The 19,017-nt window shown below is 45.8% G+C and overlaps 1 protein-coding gene across 1 annotated transcript in view; it reads left to right on the top strand.

The window, feature by feature from the left end:
- Positions 1 to 3,858: 3,858 nt before the first annotated feature.
- PGR (progesterone receptor) overlaps positions 3,859 to 19,017 on the top strand; it is a 174,078-nt gene continuing 158,919 nt past the window's right edge. The window contains exon 1 of the mRNA XM_040340190.1: positions 3,859 to 6,095. Coding sequence (XP_040196124.1) covers positions 5,104 to 6,095 — 992 coding nt within the window. The 5' untranslated portion in view covers positions 3,859 to 5,103. The remainder of the gene's footprint in view (positions 6,096 to 19,017) is intronic.

Here is a 19,017-nt window from a genome sequence, read left to right as displayed (position 1 = left end):
TCTGATGAAAACAGACCGATGGACGGTGTGGGCCCCATCGGTTTGTTTTCCATCGGTGAAAAAAAAAATAGAACATGTTTTAAAATTTTCCTATGCATAAAAAAACGATAGAAAAAAACGATCGTCTGTGTGGAACTCCATCGGCAAAAAATCCACGCATGCTCATAATCAAGTCGACGCATGCTTGGAAGCATTGAACTTAAATTGGAGTTCCACTCATAAATATAACATTACATCAGTAGTTTTAAAAAAATGTCATTAGTCCTTTTAGAATTTTTTTTTTTTTTTAGATGCCTTCAAAGTGTTGTTGCTAGGCAGAATAGTTAATCTTCCCACTTCCTGCACCTAGGTGCTTAAGCTTCCTAACCTACACCGCACAGACTCCTGGGAATGTAGTGGGTGTAACTTTCCAGGAGTCTGTGCATTCCCCAGTCTCGAAGAATCATGTGACTTGGACAGTACAGGTGCTGAAACCTGATCCGAAAACCTATTACACTGCTTGTGCAGCACTGAGCATGTGCGAGATCTGCAAGGCTGAAATCCAGGAAGTCATACAGTCTGGCTTCATGATGCCCACACTTAAGATGGCCCCAGTCAATTTCTATTTTATAAAGTGTCTAAATGCTGTAACAACCTAACACAACGGACCTTAGTTTACAGACTAACTTTACTAGAATACATTAAGCTTGTGTATTACAGGGGTATTTATATTTAAAAAGTGAAATTGTGGCCAGAACTCCGCTTTAATTTTTCTCAGCATGTCGTAGTGTTTTACGTCACCGCGTTGGACATGGTCGGATTTTTGACTGATGGTGTGTAGGCAAGACCGATGAAAGTCAGCTTCATCGGATATCCGACGAAAAATCATTCGGATTAGATTCCATCAGATATCCCATCGTGTGTACAGGGCTTAACTCTTTGTTCTCCTTTCTTTCCCTTTTATCTCTCTATATCCTAATTTCTTGTTTTTTTCTCCCCATCCTATTCTTTCTCTCCCTTTTTTCTTTGTTCCTCCCCCTCCTTTCCATGTATTCTCTATTTGTATTCCTTCTCTTACTCCTTGGTGGAGGGTATGAGATGAGCGGCAGTGGTGGTGGGATCAGTGGCAGTGCTGGTGAAGGGTGGGATCAGTGGCAGTGCTGGTGGGGGGTGGGATCAGTGGCAGTGCTGGTGAGGGGTGGGATCAGTGGCAGTGCTGGTGAGGGGTGGGATCAGTGGCAGTGCTGGCGGGGAGTGGGATCAGTGGCAGTGCTGGTGAGGGGTGGGATCAGTGGCAGTGCTGGTGAGGGGTGGGATCAGTGGCAGTGCTGGTGAGGGGTGGGATCAGTGGCAGTGCTGGTGAGGGGTGGGATCAGTGGCAGTGCTGGTGAGGGATGGGATCAGTGGCAATGCTGGCGGGGAGTTGGGATCAGTGGCAAATCACCATTCAACCCCTGAAGAGGTCCCGACCCCCAGGTTGAGAACCACTGTTCTACATCATTCAGGAAAGAAGTGGAAGGTCTTGGAGATGCTGCGAGTCACCAAGCTCTGCCTGAGTCACTTCCAACCCAGCCAGGCCTGGAATTTACCTACACTAACAAAAACCTAATCACTGCCACTTCTAGCACACTAGAGGGTGCTACAATATTTTCTGAACTTTGGAAAGTTATGGAACCCTGATGTCATTACTCATAGTTGCCAACAGTCCTGATGTGGCCGGGGCATTGACGGAATTCAGATCCATGTCCCAGTCAGAGCCTGTACCTGCCAGAATCCTGGAAAATAGGTTTTGTCAGGCAGGGGCCGACTGGGCCGTGGTGTCTGATACCCCATATCAAAATTCGCACTGCATCCACCCTCACCCGCTGTCATCCTGGGCTGCCCACATTGTAAGTTGGGTGGGCTGGTAGTCAGGACTGGGTAATGGAGGGAGAGGGAGGGATGTAATAGACAACCTCAATCAGCTACTGGCTGCTTGTATGTAGTATGCAGCATACTCCCTCTCTCTCTCTCTCTCTCTCTCTCGGTCTCCCTCCCTCTTTCTTTCTTTCTCTCTCCCTTCATCTGTCTTTTCTATCTTTCCTTTACTCTTTCTTGATTTATTTCTCCCTCCATCCCTCTATCTTTCTTTCTCTCTTTCTTTTTTCATTCTCCCTCCATCCCTCTTTCTCTCTCCCTCTGTCCCCCTTTCTCTCTCCCTCCATTCACCTTTCTTTCTTTCCTCCTTTCTTTCTCTCTCTTCCCCACCCCTCTTTTTTTTCTTCTATCTTTCTTTCTCCCTCCATCCCTCTTTCTTTCTTTCTCTCTCCATTTCTATTTCTTTCTTTTTTTGCTTTGTGCCTCCCTCTATTCCCTTTTCTCTCTCCCTCCATCCATCTTACATTCTTTTTTTTCTTTTCCCCTCCATCCCTCTTTCTTCCCTTTGTTCCTCTCTCCCTCCCTCCATCCCTCCTTTTTTTTTTTTTTTTTACTCTCCCTTCGTCCCTCTTTCTTTCCTTCTATTTTTCTTTCTTTCTCTCTTTCCCTTCCTATTTGTCCTTTCTTCCCTCTTTCTCCCTTTATTTCTTTCTCTGTCTCTCCCATCCCTGCTTTTCTCTTTTCTTTTCCTATATATTATATGCCCCCATCCCCTATTAAAATAATACTCTGCCCACGGACCAAAAAGTGTCCCTAAAAATGTTTGGAGAATGTTGGCAGCCGTGTCGGCTTGTGCTCCATTTTTTTGAGGGGGTGGCAAACAAACCACCCACCACCCCCCTGTTCGGTCAGTGGATCAATCATCGCTTGTCTGCCCACCAGTCCCGCACTTACGCTATGTAAGTCACAGGCAACACTTCCTCCTCTGCGGATTCACCCTGCATCTTCTCCTCAGCTTCATGGTGGCATCACCCTGCATCTTCTCCTCAGCTTCGTGGTGGCTTCACCCTGCATCTCCTCCTCCTCGTCTTAAAGCAGAGTTCCACCCAGAAATGGAACTTCCGCTTTTCGGAACGCTCCCCCCCTCCGGTGTCACATTTGACACCTTTCAGGGAGAAGGGCGAACAGATACCTGTTTAATACAGGTATTTGCTCCCACTTCCGGGCATAGATAGCCGCATTATCTGCGGGTATCTGCGCCACTCCCCCCCCGCTGTCTTCTGGGAGACACACGGGTCCCAGAAGACAGCAGGGACCATTCGGATTGCGCAGTGTGAGTCGAGCATGCACAGTAGGGAACCAGGAAGTGAAGCCTTCATGATTCCCTTACTGGTGGCGGCGATATCTCGGCTTCGGGTGCCAACATTGCAGGCACGCTGGACAGGTAAGTGTCCTTCTTTTAAAAGTAAAAAAAAGCAGCAGACCTCCTCTTTAAGACATGCTTCCTGATTGGCCAAGAGGAAAATCAGGACGACAATAGCGAATATTAATTTTCTATTGTCACACAACTGGGTGGGCTCAGGTCGCAGTGCTCTGCGCCCCAAGCCCGCCCTTTTCTGAAGCCAATTAGAGCCTCAGGCTCTATTTATGTGCTTAAAAAAAAAAAAAAACATTGCAATCCATGCGTCCGGCGCTCTGCATGTAGATTAGGGGCCGGGCAAATGGATTAGGGGAGCGGCGCCCTGCTCCCCTAATAGACGGGCCGCCATTGCGAACGGTTGCCCTATGAACGTATCTGTGATACTCATATTACATAGAGGCAGGCTCTGTATAATAATGATGACTAAAGACATTTGCTGCTCTCTGATGTGAGTTTGGTAAAACTACGAGCTCAGCCGACCGAATTAATAGAATGCTTCCCATCGCCTGTTATAAGGCGCAGCGATCGCCAGGGGGCAGCAGAGAGTGGACCCCGCAGCCTCCCACCTGTAGCCCGAGGAGCGTAGAAGGGAAGCGGAGGATGGAAGCGGGGGAAGTTTGGATGGATGACATGACGGGCGCAGCGCCGGAGTGTATTCTTATCAAGTGAGATCCGGGAGAACACAGGAGGCAATCAGTATAAAGAAAGCGGCAGATCTAGGGAGCAGACGCTGGATGACAGAGCAGAGACAAGCCTGCGATCTGATAGCTTGTAGAGACATCGCCTGGAATTGCGATCAGATCGGAGCCAGTCTGAGGGGTGAGCACTGAGCAGTGCCAGTCTAAAGAGGTGATCACTGCCAGCCTGAGACGTGATCAGTGCCAGACTGAGAGGTGATCAGTGCCAGTCTAAAGAGGTGATCAGTGCAGCCTAAAGAGGTGATCAGTGCCAGACTGAGAGGTGATCAGTGCAGCCTAAAGAGGTGATCAGTGCCAGACTGAGAGGTGATCAGTGCCAGACTGAGAGGTGATCAGTGCCAGCCTAAAGAGGTGATTAGTGCAGCCTAAAGAGGTGATCAGTGCCAGCCTAGAGAGGTGATCAGTGCCAGCCTAAAGAGGTGATCAGTGCCAGCCTAAAGAGGTGATCAGTGCCAGCCTAGAGAGGTGATCAGTGTAGCCTAAAGAAGTGATCAGTGCCAACCTAAAGAGGTGAGCAGTGCAGCCTAAAGAGGTGATCAGTTCCATCCTGAGAGGTGATCAGTGCCAGCCTAAAGAGGTGATCAGTGCCAGCCTAAAGAGGTGATCAGTGCAGCCTAAAGAGGTGATCAGTGCAGCCTAAAGAGGTGATCAGTTCCATCCTGAGAGGTGATCAGTGCCAGCCTAAAGAGGTGATCAGTGCCAGCCTAAAGAGGTGATCAGTTCCATCATGAGAGGTGATCAGTGCCAGCCTAAATAGGTGATCAGTTCCATCCTGAGAGTTGATCAGTGCAGCCTAAACAGGTGATCAGTGCCAACCTAAAAAGGTGAGCAGTGCCAACCTAAAGAGGTGAGCAGTGCCAGCCTTGTCTATGAGCCCCACACCTGGAGATATGAGGGCATTTCCAGGCTTTGTGAGGATCTACTGAACATCTGCTGGGCACCAGGACAATCCAGTGCCAGTCCACCCCACCCAAGGGGAAAGGAATTGACTAGGGGTAGGAAAGTCCTAGTTTTTAGCCAACTTTGAATTCATTTGGATTTGCACGTTTTACGTATACTGTCTAGCTAATGACATAACTCCTGCTGTTCCAGCTCTTGACGTTTTAGAACACTCTGCCTTGATGGTACCTTAGTTGGTAAGTCACAACCATGGAAGATAAAAGCAAGCAGTGCCTACAGGACCCTATGTGCCTAGGAATAGAATCGAACCATTACATAGGTAGCCATGGAGGACACCAGGTGGACTTCTTGGAGGAGATGGTGGATCCTGGGGAAATTTCATTGGACAGCCTGATCTTTCAGAGACCAGAGGATGAGGTCTCCTATCAGAAGAAGGGAGGAGGACCAGCATCCTCTGATAACAATGAGCTGGAGAAGGTCCTGGACTCCATCCTAGACACCTCATCTTCCAGTCACCTCCACCCATGGGATGATTATGTCATTCCGGAATTCCAGGAAATCTCTGTGACATCTGCAGCCTCAACCAAGACCCTTGGTGACCTCACAACTGATAAAAAGGAGGCTGGCGTTTGGACTGGGGCCACAGAAAATAGGAGCATTCCTTCTTTAGTGCCGAAAGAGCAGGACAAAGCCACCCTGGAGTATAGTATAGAAGGTCAATTGGAAGGGAAGGGTAGGAGCCATGGAGTGTTGACTTCTAGGCATCCAACTTTTCCACCTGATGGAAAGATGCCTATGTTGCCTGGAAGTGCGGTGTACCTACCTGGTCAGCCCAGACACATTGAGGACAATGACAACTATGACCGAAAGCCTTCTCCATGCTCGTCCCAGCATTTATCCCCATACCCATGTCACAGTTCCTGCTCACACCATGATGGCAAAATCAAACAGGAAGATTCCTTGTATGCAGAATATGGATTGCCATCATCCAATCCGGCAACGCCAGGTCCTGACCCTTCTCTGGAATATATCTGCAAAAGTGAGACTGCAGCAGCATATGAAAATTTCCGATCTACCCTAGGTAAATCATCCGATAATGTTTTACCCACTTCTTCTACCACTTCCCAAAACCTTTACCAACCCCTGAGCCTCAATGACCATCAGCAACATGCCTACCAATCAGGAACTGTAAACGATGCCTTCGTACCCCAGATGCATCTATCCTATGAACAATATTCCAGGTAAGTGCTCATTTTTCTGAGTACTGTAAAGTACATTTTCATGTGTGTTCAGTGAGTATTTACAGCCTGTTTTCCAGCCACAGTGCATTTTGAAACAGAATCCTGTGCGATTTCAGTCTGGTTCAGTTGTGATTTCTAATCTCATACACTACAATGCGCATTGCGGTCACACCAGAACCGCTGAACAAAATCGCACCGTCCCGACCTTTGAAATCACACTGCAAACTGTACGTGAAACTGAGGCTGGGTTTAGGGCTGCAACTAACGATTATTTTCATAATCGATTAGTTGGCCGATTATTGTTTCGAATAATCTACTAATCGGATAATCTTAGAGTGTGGTGTACAATTTAGTTAATATGTAAATATAAAAAAAGGCAATTTATTCTTAATTATACATATGCAGTGGTAAATATAAATAACCAACTACAGTAATTGTAATGACTTCTATTACCTCCACTTTCTCTAGGTTCAGATGCTGATCTTCCCTGCATAGAGTCTTTAAAGTGTTTTTTTTTTTTTTTTTAAAAAAACTTGTCATATTACCGGTTCTGTGTAATAGTTTTGCACAGAGCAGCCCAGATCCTCCACTTCTGGGGTCCCTCACCGATGCTTATGGCTCCTCCTGCCTTCAGAGTGCCTCAATAGCAAGCTGCAAAGTATAGTATAGAGCGCCCGCTATAGCAAGGTAAAAAAAAACTTCTGCCTTTAGAACCACTCACTTCCTGCCCAGGACTACATGTCCCATGAGGCATTGCTCCTCACACTTTCACAATCACAAATTCTCAGGCACTTAGTGACATGTATGGATGGTGTACTGAACTGTATGTGTGCTGCACTGTATTTCCTGATATGTAAAAAAGAATGCATTCTATATGCAGGCCAACTAATCAACTGGCCGATTAATCGATTATGAAAATAGTTGACAACTATTTTCATAATCGATTAGTTGTCGATTAACCGATTAGTTGTTTCGGCCCTAGCTGGGTTCACACCTATGCGAATTGGATGCGGCTTTCTCTGAATTCAATTAGCATAGCAGGATAATGTGACTGGCTCTCTATGGAGCTGGTTCCAGGGATGGACTGGCCATTGGGACTACAGGGAGTTTCCCGGTGGGCCAATGGCTCAGTGGGCCAGCTTCAGTTACAGTGGACCGCCCCCCCCCCTCCGCTCCTCTGTCTCTCCCTTCCCGCAGCGCTCACCTGGGGGGGGGGAACAGAGAATCAGGGGGAGGACCAGAGGAGCCGGGACGACGACAGAGGAGCATGGGGGGAGGGGACAGACAGCTGACTCAACAGCTATGGCCTGGGAGTTTATCCCTTCTGCCTAATCTTGTCCCATAAGGGGGGGGCACCAAACTGATTCTTTGCCCCGGGTGAAATAATGTCTAACTTCCCCACTGGTACTGCCTATAAGAGTACCAGTACCAGCTGTTCTACTCTAATAAAGTAGAACGGCTAGTGGCTAGTGAAGGGGGAGAGGGGGCTTGGGTGGCCGGGGGGGGGGGTGCGGGAGTTGTCCGGCCGCCATGGGAGAGACCTGTCAAAGTGGGCCAGTCTGGATGAAGTCCAGGGCCAAATTTCTGTCCCAGTCCAGCCCTGGCTGGTTCACATATGTCCGCAGCAGGTCCGGTGCGTTTTGCAGGGAAAATGTGTACCCTTTTTGGATCCTTTCAGGTCAGAATTCAGCCCAAATTTCGGGCTGAAATCGACCCTGAAGCGATGGACCAGCCAGGGCCAGGACAAGGGGTGGGCAGGAGGGGAAGCTACCCTGGGCACTGTGGTATCATGTGGGGTGGGGGGTGGTGGGTGTCAAGGGGTAAGAATTGTTCGAGGAGGGGAAATTTGGGGAGGTGTGCTAGAAGTAGTGATTTGGGGGGGATTTGTGTTGTGGGGGGGATGGGCGAAGGGCATGTGTGCTAGGAGGGGGGATTTGTGCTAGAAAAGGTAATATGGTGTAGGGGCGTGGGGGAGTTTTGTGCTAAGATCAAAACTTTTTTGGGGGGGCGGGGATTTATGCTAGTAGGGATGATTGGGGGTATTTGTGCTAAGAGGGGACTTGTTTTGTAGTGGGTGGAGAGGTGAAATTTGAGGTCTAGAGGATTTGTGCTAGATGGGGGAATTTTTTATTTTTTTGGGAGGGGGGGGGGGCAATTTGTGTTGGGGGCATATGGAGAGAGAGATGATTTGAGCTGGGGGGAAGGGGGGTTGCAAAGATTTGTGCCAGGAGGTTGGATTTAGCAGGGGGGTGGATTTGTACTGGGAGGAAGGGGAGATTTATGCTTAGTGCAGTTTAGTGCTCGTTTTTTTTTGGGGGGGGGGGGATTTTTGCTGGTCACCAGTCATCTCTATGCTTCCTATCTGGCGAAGGGCGATCCTTTCTCTGGGCCCCCGATGGCATGGGAGAGCCCGGAGAAGCACCGGATGGCGGCGGGAGGGGGGGCGTGTTCCCTCCTGCCGCCTATAAGAACGATCAAGCGGTGGATTCTTATGGTGCGCAGGATCACCGCCGGAACACAATGATATCTGAATGATGCCTCTTGCTGCAGGCATCATTCAGATATCACCACACAAAGTCCAGGACGTCATATGACGTCCACCCGGGATGGGAGATCCCCTTTGTGGACGTCATATGACTATGTGCGGTATTGAAGTGGTTAAAAGGCTACTTATTCTCCGTACACACAATCGGAATTTCCGATGGAATTTTTGATTGGAATTCCATTCACGCCATCTTGCATACACACTGTCAGACCAATTTCCGACCGTCCAAAACGCGGTGACGTAAAACACTACGACGAGCCGAGAAAAATAAAGTTCAATGCTTCCAAGTATGCGTCGACTTGATTCTGAGCATGCGTGGGTTTTTTATCCATCAGAGTTGCACACAGACGATAGGAATTTCCTATCGTTTTTTTTTTCCATCGGAAAAAAATAAAACATGTTCTATTTCTAAACACCAATGGAAAAAAGTCCGATGGGGCCCCCACATGATCGGAATTTCTGATGAAAAAAATCAGAAATTCCGATCGTGTGTACGCGGCATAACACTTTGCTGGTAACTGACATTAGTGGTGTCGCTGACAGATCATTGACATTATGGTATTTTAGCTACAATTTTGAAACGTTTGATATGTTTTTGATCACAGCTAGCCCATGTTTTTGTGACTATATCAGCTCTCAATAGGTCTTACATTGAACATTTTCCCATGGCCAATGATTATATAGGCAAATAATGAAATAGTGAATTTCATATATTAACTACTAAACAATTTTGGTGTTTGTTGGATTTATCTTCCCTGTTGTTTGTGCCTGTTGTGATTAGGTGGTTATTAATATGCCCACTGCGTAGGATTCACTTTGGTCCTACTGTATATAAATCAGAGGCTCCTATTATCTTTCATGGGGTCCTGATTGCTCACATTGACAGGAAGATCTACATATTAGTGCATGAAGGTTCATGCTACAAGGACATAGATCTACTCCTAATAGACCTGTATTCTAAAGATGAACTTCAGTTTTTTTTTAACCACTTAAGGGCCAGAAGATTTCCCCCCCCTTTAATGACCAGGCCATTTTTTGAGATCGCTTTAACTGACAATTGTGCGGTCGTGCGACGATGTAACCAAACAAAATCTTTTTTCCCCACAAATAGAGCTTTTTTTTTGGTGGTATTTCATCACCTCTGCGTTTTGTTTTTTTGCGCTATAAACATAAATAGACCAGCAATTAAAAAAAAAACAATATGTTTTACCTTTTGATGTAATAAATATCCAAAAAATGAAATAAAAAATGTCTTCATCAGTTAGGCCAATATGTAGGCTACTTTCACACTGAAGCGCTTTGCAGGTGCTATAGCGCTAAAAATAGCGCCTGCAAAGCGCCCTGAAAGAGCCTCTCCTCTCTTTTCAGTGTGAAATCCCAAGGGCTTTCACACTGGAGCGGTGCGCTGGCAGGATGCTCAAAAAAGTCCTGCCAGCCGCATCTTTGAGGTGCTGTAGGAGCGGTGTATACGCCGCTCCTACATCGCCCCTGCCCATTGAAATCAATGGGCAGGGGCCCCAAACCGCAGTTTTAAAGGGTTTGTAAAGAATTTTTTTTTTTTTATCTTAATAGCTTCCTTTACCTTAATGCAGTGCTGTTGTCATGTTCTCATTGTTCGATTTTGGTCTTAAGTTGCTGTAATTCTTCTCTGATCTCTGATGTTTTTATTTACAACTCCTTTAACCCTTTTTAGTCCGCTAGCGGGGGTTAAAAGTGCCACGCTGGCAGCCAAATAGCGACACAAAAACGATAGTAAAGCGTTGCTAAAAACGCCCCAGTGTGAAAGTAGCCATATTCTTCGACATATTTTTTGTAAAAAAAATTGTAATAAGCATATATTGATTGGTTTGTGCAAAGGTTATAGTGTCTACAAAATAAGGGATAGATTTATGGCATTTTTATTATAATTTTTTTTTTTTTTTTACTAGTAATGGCGGTGATCAGCGATTTTTAGCAGAACTGCGAAATTGTGGCGGACACATCAGACACTTTTGACACTTTTTTGGTGACCAGTGACATTTCAGTGCTTACAGATCAGTGCTATAAAAATGCACTGATTACTATATAAATGACACTGGCAGGGAAGGGGTTAACACTAGGGGGCGATCAAGGGGTTAAATGTGTTTCTAACTGTGGGGGGATCGGACTGACTGAAGGAGGCAAGAGATCGCTGTTCCTGATCACTAGGAACAACAGATCTCTCTCTACTCCCCTGTCAGAACGGGGATCTGTTTGTTTACGTTGACAGATCCCTGTTTTGGCTCTCTGTGGAGCGATCGCGGGTGGCTGCCGGACATCGCTGCCGCTGGCCACGTGCATCAGCTCCTAAAGGAGCTGACATACCGGTACTGCGATTCGAGGGAACGAGCCGACCTGCCGCCGTATAATGACGGCGGCTGGTCGGCAAGTCGTTAAAAGCCAGCAGTTACAAATACTGTAGCTATAGGTGTAGATTTGACTGCTCTCAAAATATTAGTGAAAAGTGATAAAAATATGTGCACATATGTTACATCAATAAATAAGTATATCTAATCAAGTGTCAATATCAGTATAAAATGCTAAACTGTAACTTAGGGTTTGACCAATTTGCTTGGAATCTAGGAGCCAGCTAAAAAAGTTAGGAGCCAGAAAACGCACCCTGTCCCGACGAGCTTGCGCGCAGAAGCGAACACATACGTGAGCAGCGCCCGCATATGGAAACGGTGTTCAAACCACACATGTGAGGTATCGCCGCAATCGTTAGAGCAAGAGCAATAATTCTAGCCCTAGACCTCCTCTGTAACTCATATGCAACCTATAGAATTTTTAAAACGTCGCCTATGAAGATTTTAAAGGGTAAAAGTTTGTCGGCATTCCACGAGCGGACCCAATTTTGAAGCGTGACATGTTTGGTATGAATTTACTCGGCGTAACATTATCTTTCATAATATTAAAAAAAATGGGGATAACTTTACTGTTGTCTTATTTTTTTATAAAAAAAAGTGTCATTTTTTCCCAAAAAAGTGGGCTTGTAAGACCGCTGCGCAAATACGGCGTGACAGAAAGTATTGCAATGATCGCCATTTTATTCTCTAGGGTGTTAGGATAAAAAATATATATAATGTTTGGGGGTTCTAATTAGAGGGAAGAAGATGGCAGTGAAAATAGTGAAAAATTACATTAAAATTGCTGTTTAACTTGTAATGCTTAACTTGTAATACCAACGGCCACCACCAGATGGCGCCATCTCACATCTGGTGGTAATAACTTGTAATACCAACGGCTCACCACCAGATGGCGCCAGCTTTTTTTTGCCCACCTTCCAAGCCAAGTCGCCAGGACACTATTTCTAGTCGCCATGGCGACCTGGCGCCCGGGATTTGTCGAGCCCTGCTGTAACTAAAGTGACAGTGCAAACACAAATGTTAGCACAACTAAGATGCTCAAACAAAAGCATCTCTATATAGAAAAATAATCACGTCTAAAAAAACAAAATGTTGCAAAACAAATGATTCAACACACTCGCGCAGCGGGGGAGGTGGGGGCGCACGGAAATACAGGATACCCCATCCCATGTCTCCGTGCGCCCCCACCTCCCCCGCCGTGCGATCGCATCGGGCTGTCCCGGCTGGTAATTGAGGCCGCGGCTTTGCGGCCTTCTGCAGGCCTATGCGTCCTTCTGTAATATGGCGCCATCTTGTGGTGGCCATTGGTATGACAAGACAACCAGCAATGCTAATGGAGCTTCCCCTGTGTTTTCCCTGCCATCTCCTTAGCTCTAATTAGAACCCCCAAACATTATATATATTTTTTATTCTAACACCCTAGAGAATAAAATAGCGGTTGTTGCAATACTTTCTGTCACACCGTATTTGCGCAGCGGTCTTACAAGCGCACTTTTTTGGGAAAAAATACACTTTTTTAATAAAAAAATAAGACAACAGTAAAATTAGCCCATTTTTTTTTTATATTGTGAAAGAGAATACTACGCCGAGTAAATTGATACCCAACATGTCACGCTTCAAAATTGCGCCCGCTCGTGGAATGGTGACAAACTTTTACACATTTAAATCTCCATAGGCGACGTTTAAAAAATTCTACAGGTTGCATGTTAGGGCTAGAATTATTTCTCTCGCTCTACCAATCGCAGCAATACCTCACATGTGTGGTTTGAACACCGCTTTCATATGCGGGCGCTACTCACGTATGCGAGCTCTGCGGGACGGGGCGCGTTTCTGGCTCCTAACATTATTAGCTGGCTCCTAGATTCCAAGCAAATTTGTCAAACCCTGCGTTAGATGATCCAGATATATGCACGGGGAATTTAAGGAGAGTGCCACATAGTATAAAACATGTTTTAATTTGAAACAAGTAGTTAAACTAAAAATGTTCTGCATCATACCCAACACAAGGGGAAAACAGCATGGTTAAATCAAAACAAGCACCGTCGCCTCCAGCCGCTCACATAGGCTGAGAGCTGCCACGGGATAGTACGAGGTGACGTCACTTAAAGCCCCACTAGTGCGTTTCAATGTAATGTCGCCATCAGAAGCAGCATGCTTTTGTTTGAACAACCTAAGTTGGGCTAATATTTGTGTTTGCACTGTCACTTTATTTACAGTTTAGGCTCTGTTCACACCTAGGCATTTTTGGGCGTTTTTCTGCTGTAAGCCTCAGCTCTGAAAACGTCCAACAAGACAATTCCCATTCATTTCAATGGCCCCTGTTAACACCAGAGCGTTGTCACCTAAAGGAAAACACCTGAAGCTCAAAAAAGTACAGGAGCTTTTTTTTTTGGCAGATTACAGGCGTTGTCTGCCTTTTACATTGGTGAACTTTTGATCTGTACAAAATCGCGGAAAAAATTATGGCAAATATCGTGTGATTTTCTGCCTGAAATAAAAACGCCTAGGTGTGAACAGAGCCTTAAGGCCCCTTTCACACGGGGCAGCGGAGGTTCGGTGGTGGTATAGCGACACGATTTTTAGCGCCGCTATACCGTCGTATTTACAGCGATATTCGGCCGCTAGCGGTGCGGTTTTAACCCCTGTTAGCGGGCGAAAAAGGGTTAATACCGTCGGCAATGCGCCTCGGTTTCCCATTGATTTCCTATACCGCTCCAAAGATGTGGCTAACAGGACTTTTGGAGCGGTCCTGCTAGCACACCGCTTCAGTGTGAAAGCCTTCGGGCTTTCACACTGAAGACTACAGGGCACGATTTTTTCAAGCGGTATAGCAGCGCTATTTTTAGCGCTAAACTGCCTGAAAAACGTGTCAGTGTGAAAGGGGCCTAAAAGAGTTGTAAACCTACGTGTTTTTTCACTTTAATGCATCCTATGCATTAAGGTGAAAAAACACCTTGCAGTGTCCGGCACCCTGTTTTACTTACCTGAGCCCCGAATTTCCATGTGCGCGTCCCCGCCGTCCTTCTCTCCTTGGAGTCCCGGCTTTGATTGGATAGATTGATAGTAGCGCAGCCATTGGCTCCTGCTGCTTGTAACGGTCACCACCGTTTACGATATTCCCATTCCATTAACCCACGACACCTTATCCGACAATCTACAATCCAGCAGACAGGACCCATTGGATTTTCCCTCAATAACGAGACAGAGCTTTGCCACTGGTTCCAAAATCAATGAATGAACTTTAATGGTACACTCTCAGCTTTTTATGCAGTTACAGGCATGTTACAGGGACAATGGAACTCTCCACCCACATATCACACAACAAGGGGGCTTCAATACACCTTCTCTTAGACAATGACATTCAGTTGAGTTAATTATTCCCCCAGACATTCCGTCTCCGACAATAAGTGATTCACCTGCATAATACACATTCCTTTACTAAACATAATTGACATGCTAATTCCCTACCCCTGAAAGGAGACATCTGACCTTTAGACTGCTAACTCACAACACCTCTATCATCAATAGACTTTCCACACAAAACAGTATTAACATTGAAGGAGACACTCTTATTGACCGGTTGGGGGTCAGAATGAAATCACCTGTAATATGTCTAGATCTCCTGCAATACATGAATTATCAGTAATGTCCCATCTCATGTAATTTATAATTAATATTTCTCAGTCACCCTATGCCCAAAAGGGGCACAGGGTGACCCTAGACCCAAGAGTCATTAGTGACGCTGGCACAGGAGTACCCCCTATCCTTCAATAGTCTCTGGGTGTCACGGGTCATTCTGTTACACTGCTGTCAATCAAATTTAATCATGCGGGCGCCAGGGGGGTGGGCCGAGTCATCCACTCTGCATTTATGGACGCCAAGTGAATGACACAGAAGCATGCCCGCAAGGTAACCCCCTTAGGAGAGAGCTTTCCAGAGGAGGTTATCTAATGTGGGGAGGAGCCACGAGAGCCGCCGTAGGACCCCAGAAGAGGAGGATCGGTGCCACTCTGTGCAAAACGAACTGCACAGTGGAGGTAAGTATGACATTTGTTTTAAAAAAAAAAAGGGGGGACCTTTAGTGTCACTTTAATGTTTCATACTGATATTGACACTTGATTAGATATACTTATTTACTTTATTGAAGTAACATACTGTATTTGAACATATTTTTTACGAATATTTATTATAACTACACCTATATTGTTTTCCATATTTCTTGTGATTATAAAGACCTGCTGCTGATTTAATTTGAATTAATTTTCTCACATCTGTGGTGCGGATTCACAACTATTACAAATACTGTAGCAACTGCCTTTTAAAAGTCAGGCACTTACCAGTGGCTGTGGTCCAGCGCTTTCTTCCCGTAAGTTCTTCTTACCACTGCAGGTCCCCAGCATTTGAGGAACCACAGCCGGCTCCTCACTGTGAATGCGCAGGATTGGGCGGTCTGTTTGGGCGTCCGGACTGTCTGTCTTTAATTGTTTTATGTACGTCATTGTCTTTTATGTATGTTTGCATGTTTATTTTTGTACATAGTAATTTTTACTCGCAAATTGCTGCTCATCCTTAATTGGATCAATTGCCTGTTCCATCTATTTGCATTCGCAATTTTCGCTGCCAATCTATTGATTATTTGTTTAAGCGATCTTTTTCTACATAAATAAAAAATATTTATATATAAAATCTGGTTTACTAGCATAACCTGTCTTTTTTTACCTACAGTAGCCCCCTTTTTTTGCTCTTGGGACACCTCCCTCCTTGAGGTCTCCTGGGGGCAAGCCCCTTTTTTGCCTTTCTAAAAGGATCCTACAGCCTCCAGGGACATGTGATGTGAGCCCAGGAGGCTGTAGGGAGGAAGGGGCGGAGCAAGGGATGTCATCCTGGCCTGGACAAGGATTGCGGAAGTGGGTACTGATCAAAATTAGTACTCGCTCCCCACTTCCACCTATAGGAATCTCTGACTCAGTTACCTGACTCAGGAAACAGGTCCTGAGACCCGTTTCCCGATTGGCCAAAAGGAGAAGCGATCCTGTTAGCCTAAGAGGAGAAAGGAAGAGGGAGGAGACGAGCAGATGACGCAGGGAAAGCCCGACCGACCCAATAGCCACCACTGGAAAACAGAGGGGGGACACGGAGGAGACGGAGGTGTACTTAAAGTGAAAAACTGAATGGTTAGAACCTCTTCAGGTTTTTTATTGCTATCTATTGCTGTCTGTGTAGCTGCCCCCTCTCATGGACATCCCTGGATCGAGAGGGGGCTCGGGGTAGTATAAGGTCAGGCCGCTACACACAGGTTTTTTTACCTTCATGCATAGAATGCACGAAGGTAAAAAAACCTTGTGCCTTTACAACCACTTTGAGCTAGGTACACATTGTAAGTATTTTTGTTATGTTCACCATAAAAAATCCTGATAGATCACTGTACTAACACAAGCAATGTTAGAATAGGGATCTCCCCGCTGTGTTATTGTGTTCTGATAGGGTTAATACAGTACAAGGGAAAGGAAGCTGTGGCTTTGGCATCTTAAAAGGGTTATTCAGTCCCCCCAAAATATTAAAAGTCAGCAACTACAAATACTGTAGCAGCTGACTTTTAATAGAAGGACACTTACCTTTCCAGGGATTCAGCTCTGTCCTCACCCAGGCCAGTTCCTTGCTGGTCTTCGAGTCCCTGGTACTGCGATGGAAACTGTGAGAAGCCGACTGTGACTCCTTGCAGCTTCACAGCCGGCTCCCCATTGTGCATGTGCGAGTCACCCTTCGCCCTGTGAATGGTCCCGCAGCCTCCTGGGCATAGGTGTGTGCAAGCCTATTGCATTAGGGTGTGCACCCCAAAGCTCAAACTCACATGCGTGTGTATATGTCTATATAGATATAGTAGTAGAGCAGTGAACAATGTCAGTAGTGCAAAGGCTGGTGTCGGTAGTTAATTTTTTATTATTATTATTATTATTATTATTATTATTATTATAACTTTTTTTAAATGTTATTATTTTTTACAATAATTTATTATTTTTAGTGGAACCTCCCTTTAGGAGTGAAGTTCTGCTTTAAATCTTTTTATGATATACAGCCAGGTCATTCTGTCACTTGATACAATGTAATTCCAAGTATTGTTCTGGGTTACTAGGCAGAGATAATGATCACTGCGCAGAACACGAGGACCCGTGATAGCAGAACTCAGAACTGCTTTACACAGCAACCCCTTTTAATGTTCAATATTAACCACTGAGACAGAGTCATATATGAATTTTCCATAGTGTTACTTGCAGTAATAGGGGAATACATGGAATAAAGAATAAGCACAGGCAAGCACTTCCGTATTTTCTTTTGCAAGTATTTTTTAGGATTGGTCTTTACGGTTCATTCATCTAAAGCAGTGGTTCTCAACCTTTCTAGTGCCATGACCCCTTGATAAAATTTCCCAAGTTGTGGGGACCCCCAACAGTAAAATTATTTTCGTAGCGTGGGTTGTCAGCATACAAGGCAGTGACACCTATGGCAAAATCAGGAGATAGGGTCTCCTCCAGGCCCTCCCACTTCACATTCCTCACCAGTCAGCAGACCTCTAGTCTCTGCCCCCCACCCATGCCGTAAAGTGAATGGGCGGCTGCGAAGAGGCTGAGTGGGTGGCTGCAGGCTCCAGGATCAGTCCAGCTGGGTGGCCACAGGCTCCAGAACGAGCCCTGCTGGGCAGCCGCAAAGAGGCTGGGAGAGCAGCACGGGCTTCAGGAACAGCCCAGGATTCAGTGACCCCTGGCAAATCGTAATTTGACCCCCGAGGGGGTCTCGACCCCCAGGTTGAGAACCACTGATCTAAAGGGTGTTTGAGAGAATAATCATATAGCACCCATGATCCAAAAATTCTGAGTTAGGTTCTCTGTCCAGTTTTTATTGTTGTCCCCAATGAGATTTCTTCTCACTTCCTGTGCTGTTGATAATCAACAACTCTTTATTTCCTTGCTTTTTCACATAACAACACTGTTCTTTTTATTATTATTATAGAAATACATATGCTTGTATTTCTTATGTTTGCACATGAGATTCACACAACATTCACCCAGGGTAAAAGCAAATCTTCACTGCATCTGAGCACCACAAACTAAAAACACTATTTACTTCATTTTTAATATTCAAAGCAGATTCCCATACCCATCCATATCTCCATGCTTTATTTGGTTGAGAAATCACTTTGAAAAACACTCCCTAGTATTTCCAGCTGTGGCCATCTTAAGCATGAGCAGATGATTCATGTGGCATTTACTTCCCAGAATCCATCTGCCCTTAGCTCAGGCATGCATGCATTAGAGTGTGCTTAGCTGAGAAAACCACTCCTCCCTTCCTAAAGACTCCTGGGATGTATGACATATTTTTCCTAGGCAAGGAACCTGGAATTACCTGAAGAAATGTAACGAATGTACTAATGCCTCGTTTCCACTGAACGGAACGGTTCGGGTCAGTAAATTTGGAACGGTTAGAATGGACCGGTCTATTCTCGTGAGCGTTTCCACTGCAAATCGGACCGTCAGGGACCATACAGGATTTAGAAAAAATGCCTAGCGTGTCCACCAATCAGTGGAATGTATTGCATCTCCACCCTAATGGAACCGTTCCATTTTCTATGGCCCCACATCTGAAGCAGGACCCAGAATGGTCCGGTACGGTTCGGTTTTATGGCACACTTTCATAATGGAAACACCCAAAATAGCGTACCGTACCGAACCGATCCACTCAGTGGAAACAAGGCATAAGACGGCTATAGCGCAGGCCTTAATTGCCGGGAGGGCGTCCATGGACGTCCTCCCGAGCTGCACTTAGGTGGGGGTGTCTGTACTGATGGGGGGTCTGCACTGAGGTGGGGGTGTCTGTACTGATGGGGGGGTCTGCACTTGGGTGAGGGTGTCTGCACTGATGGAGGGGGTCTGCACTGATGGCGGGGTCTGTACTGAGGGGGGAGGTCTATACTGAGGGAGGGGGGTCTATATTGATG

This window comes from Rana temporaria, chromosome 2 (assembly GCF_905171775.1).
Source record: "Rana temporaria chromosome 2, aRanTem1.1, whole genome shotgun sequence".
Classification (NCBI taxonomy): Eukaryota; Metazoa; Chordata; class Amphibia; order Anura; family Ranidae; genus Rana; species Rana temporaria.
This window is presented reverse-complemented; position numbering and strand designations above follow the sequence as displayed.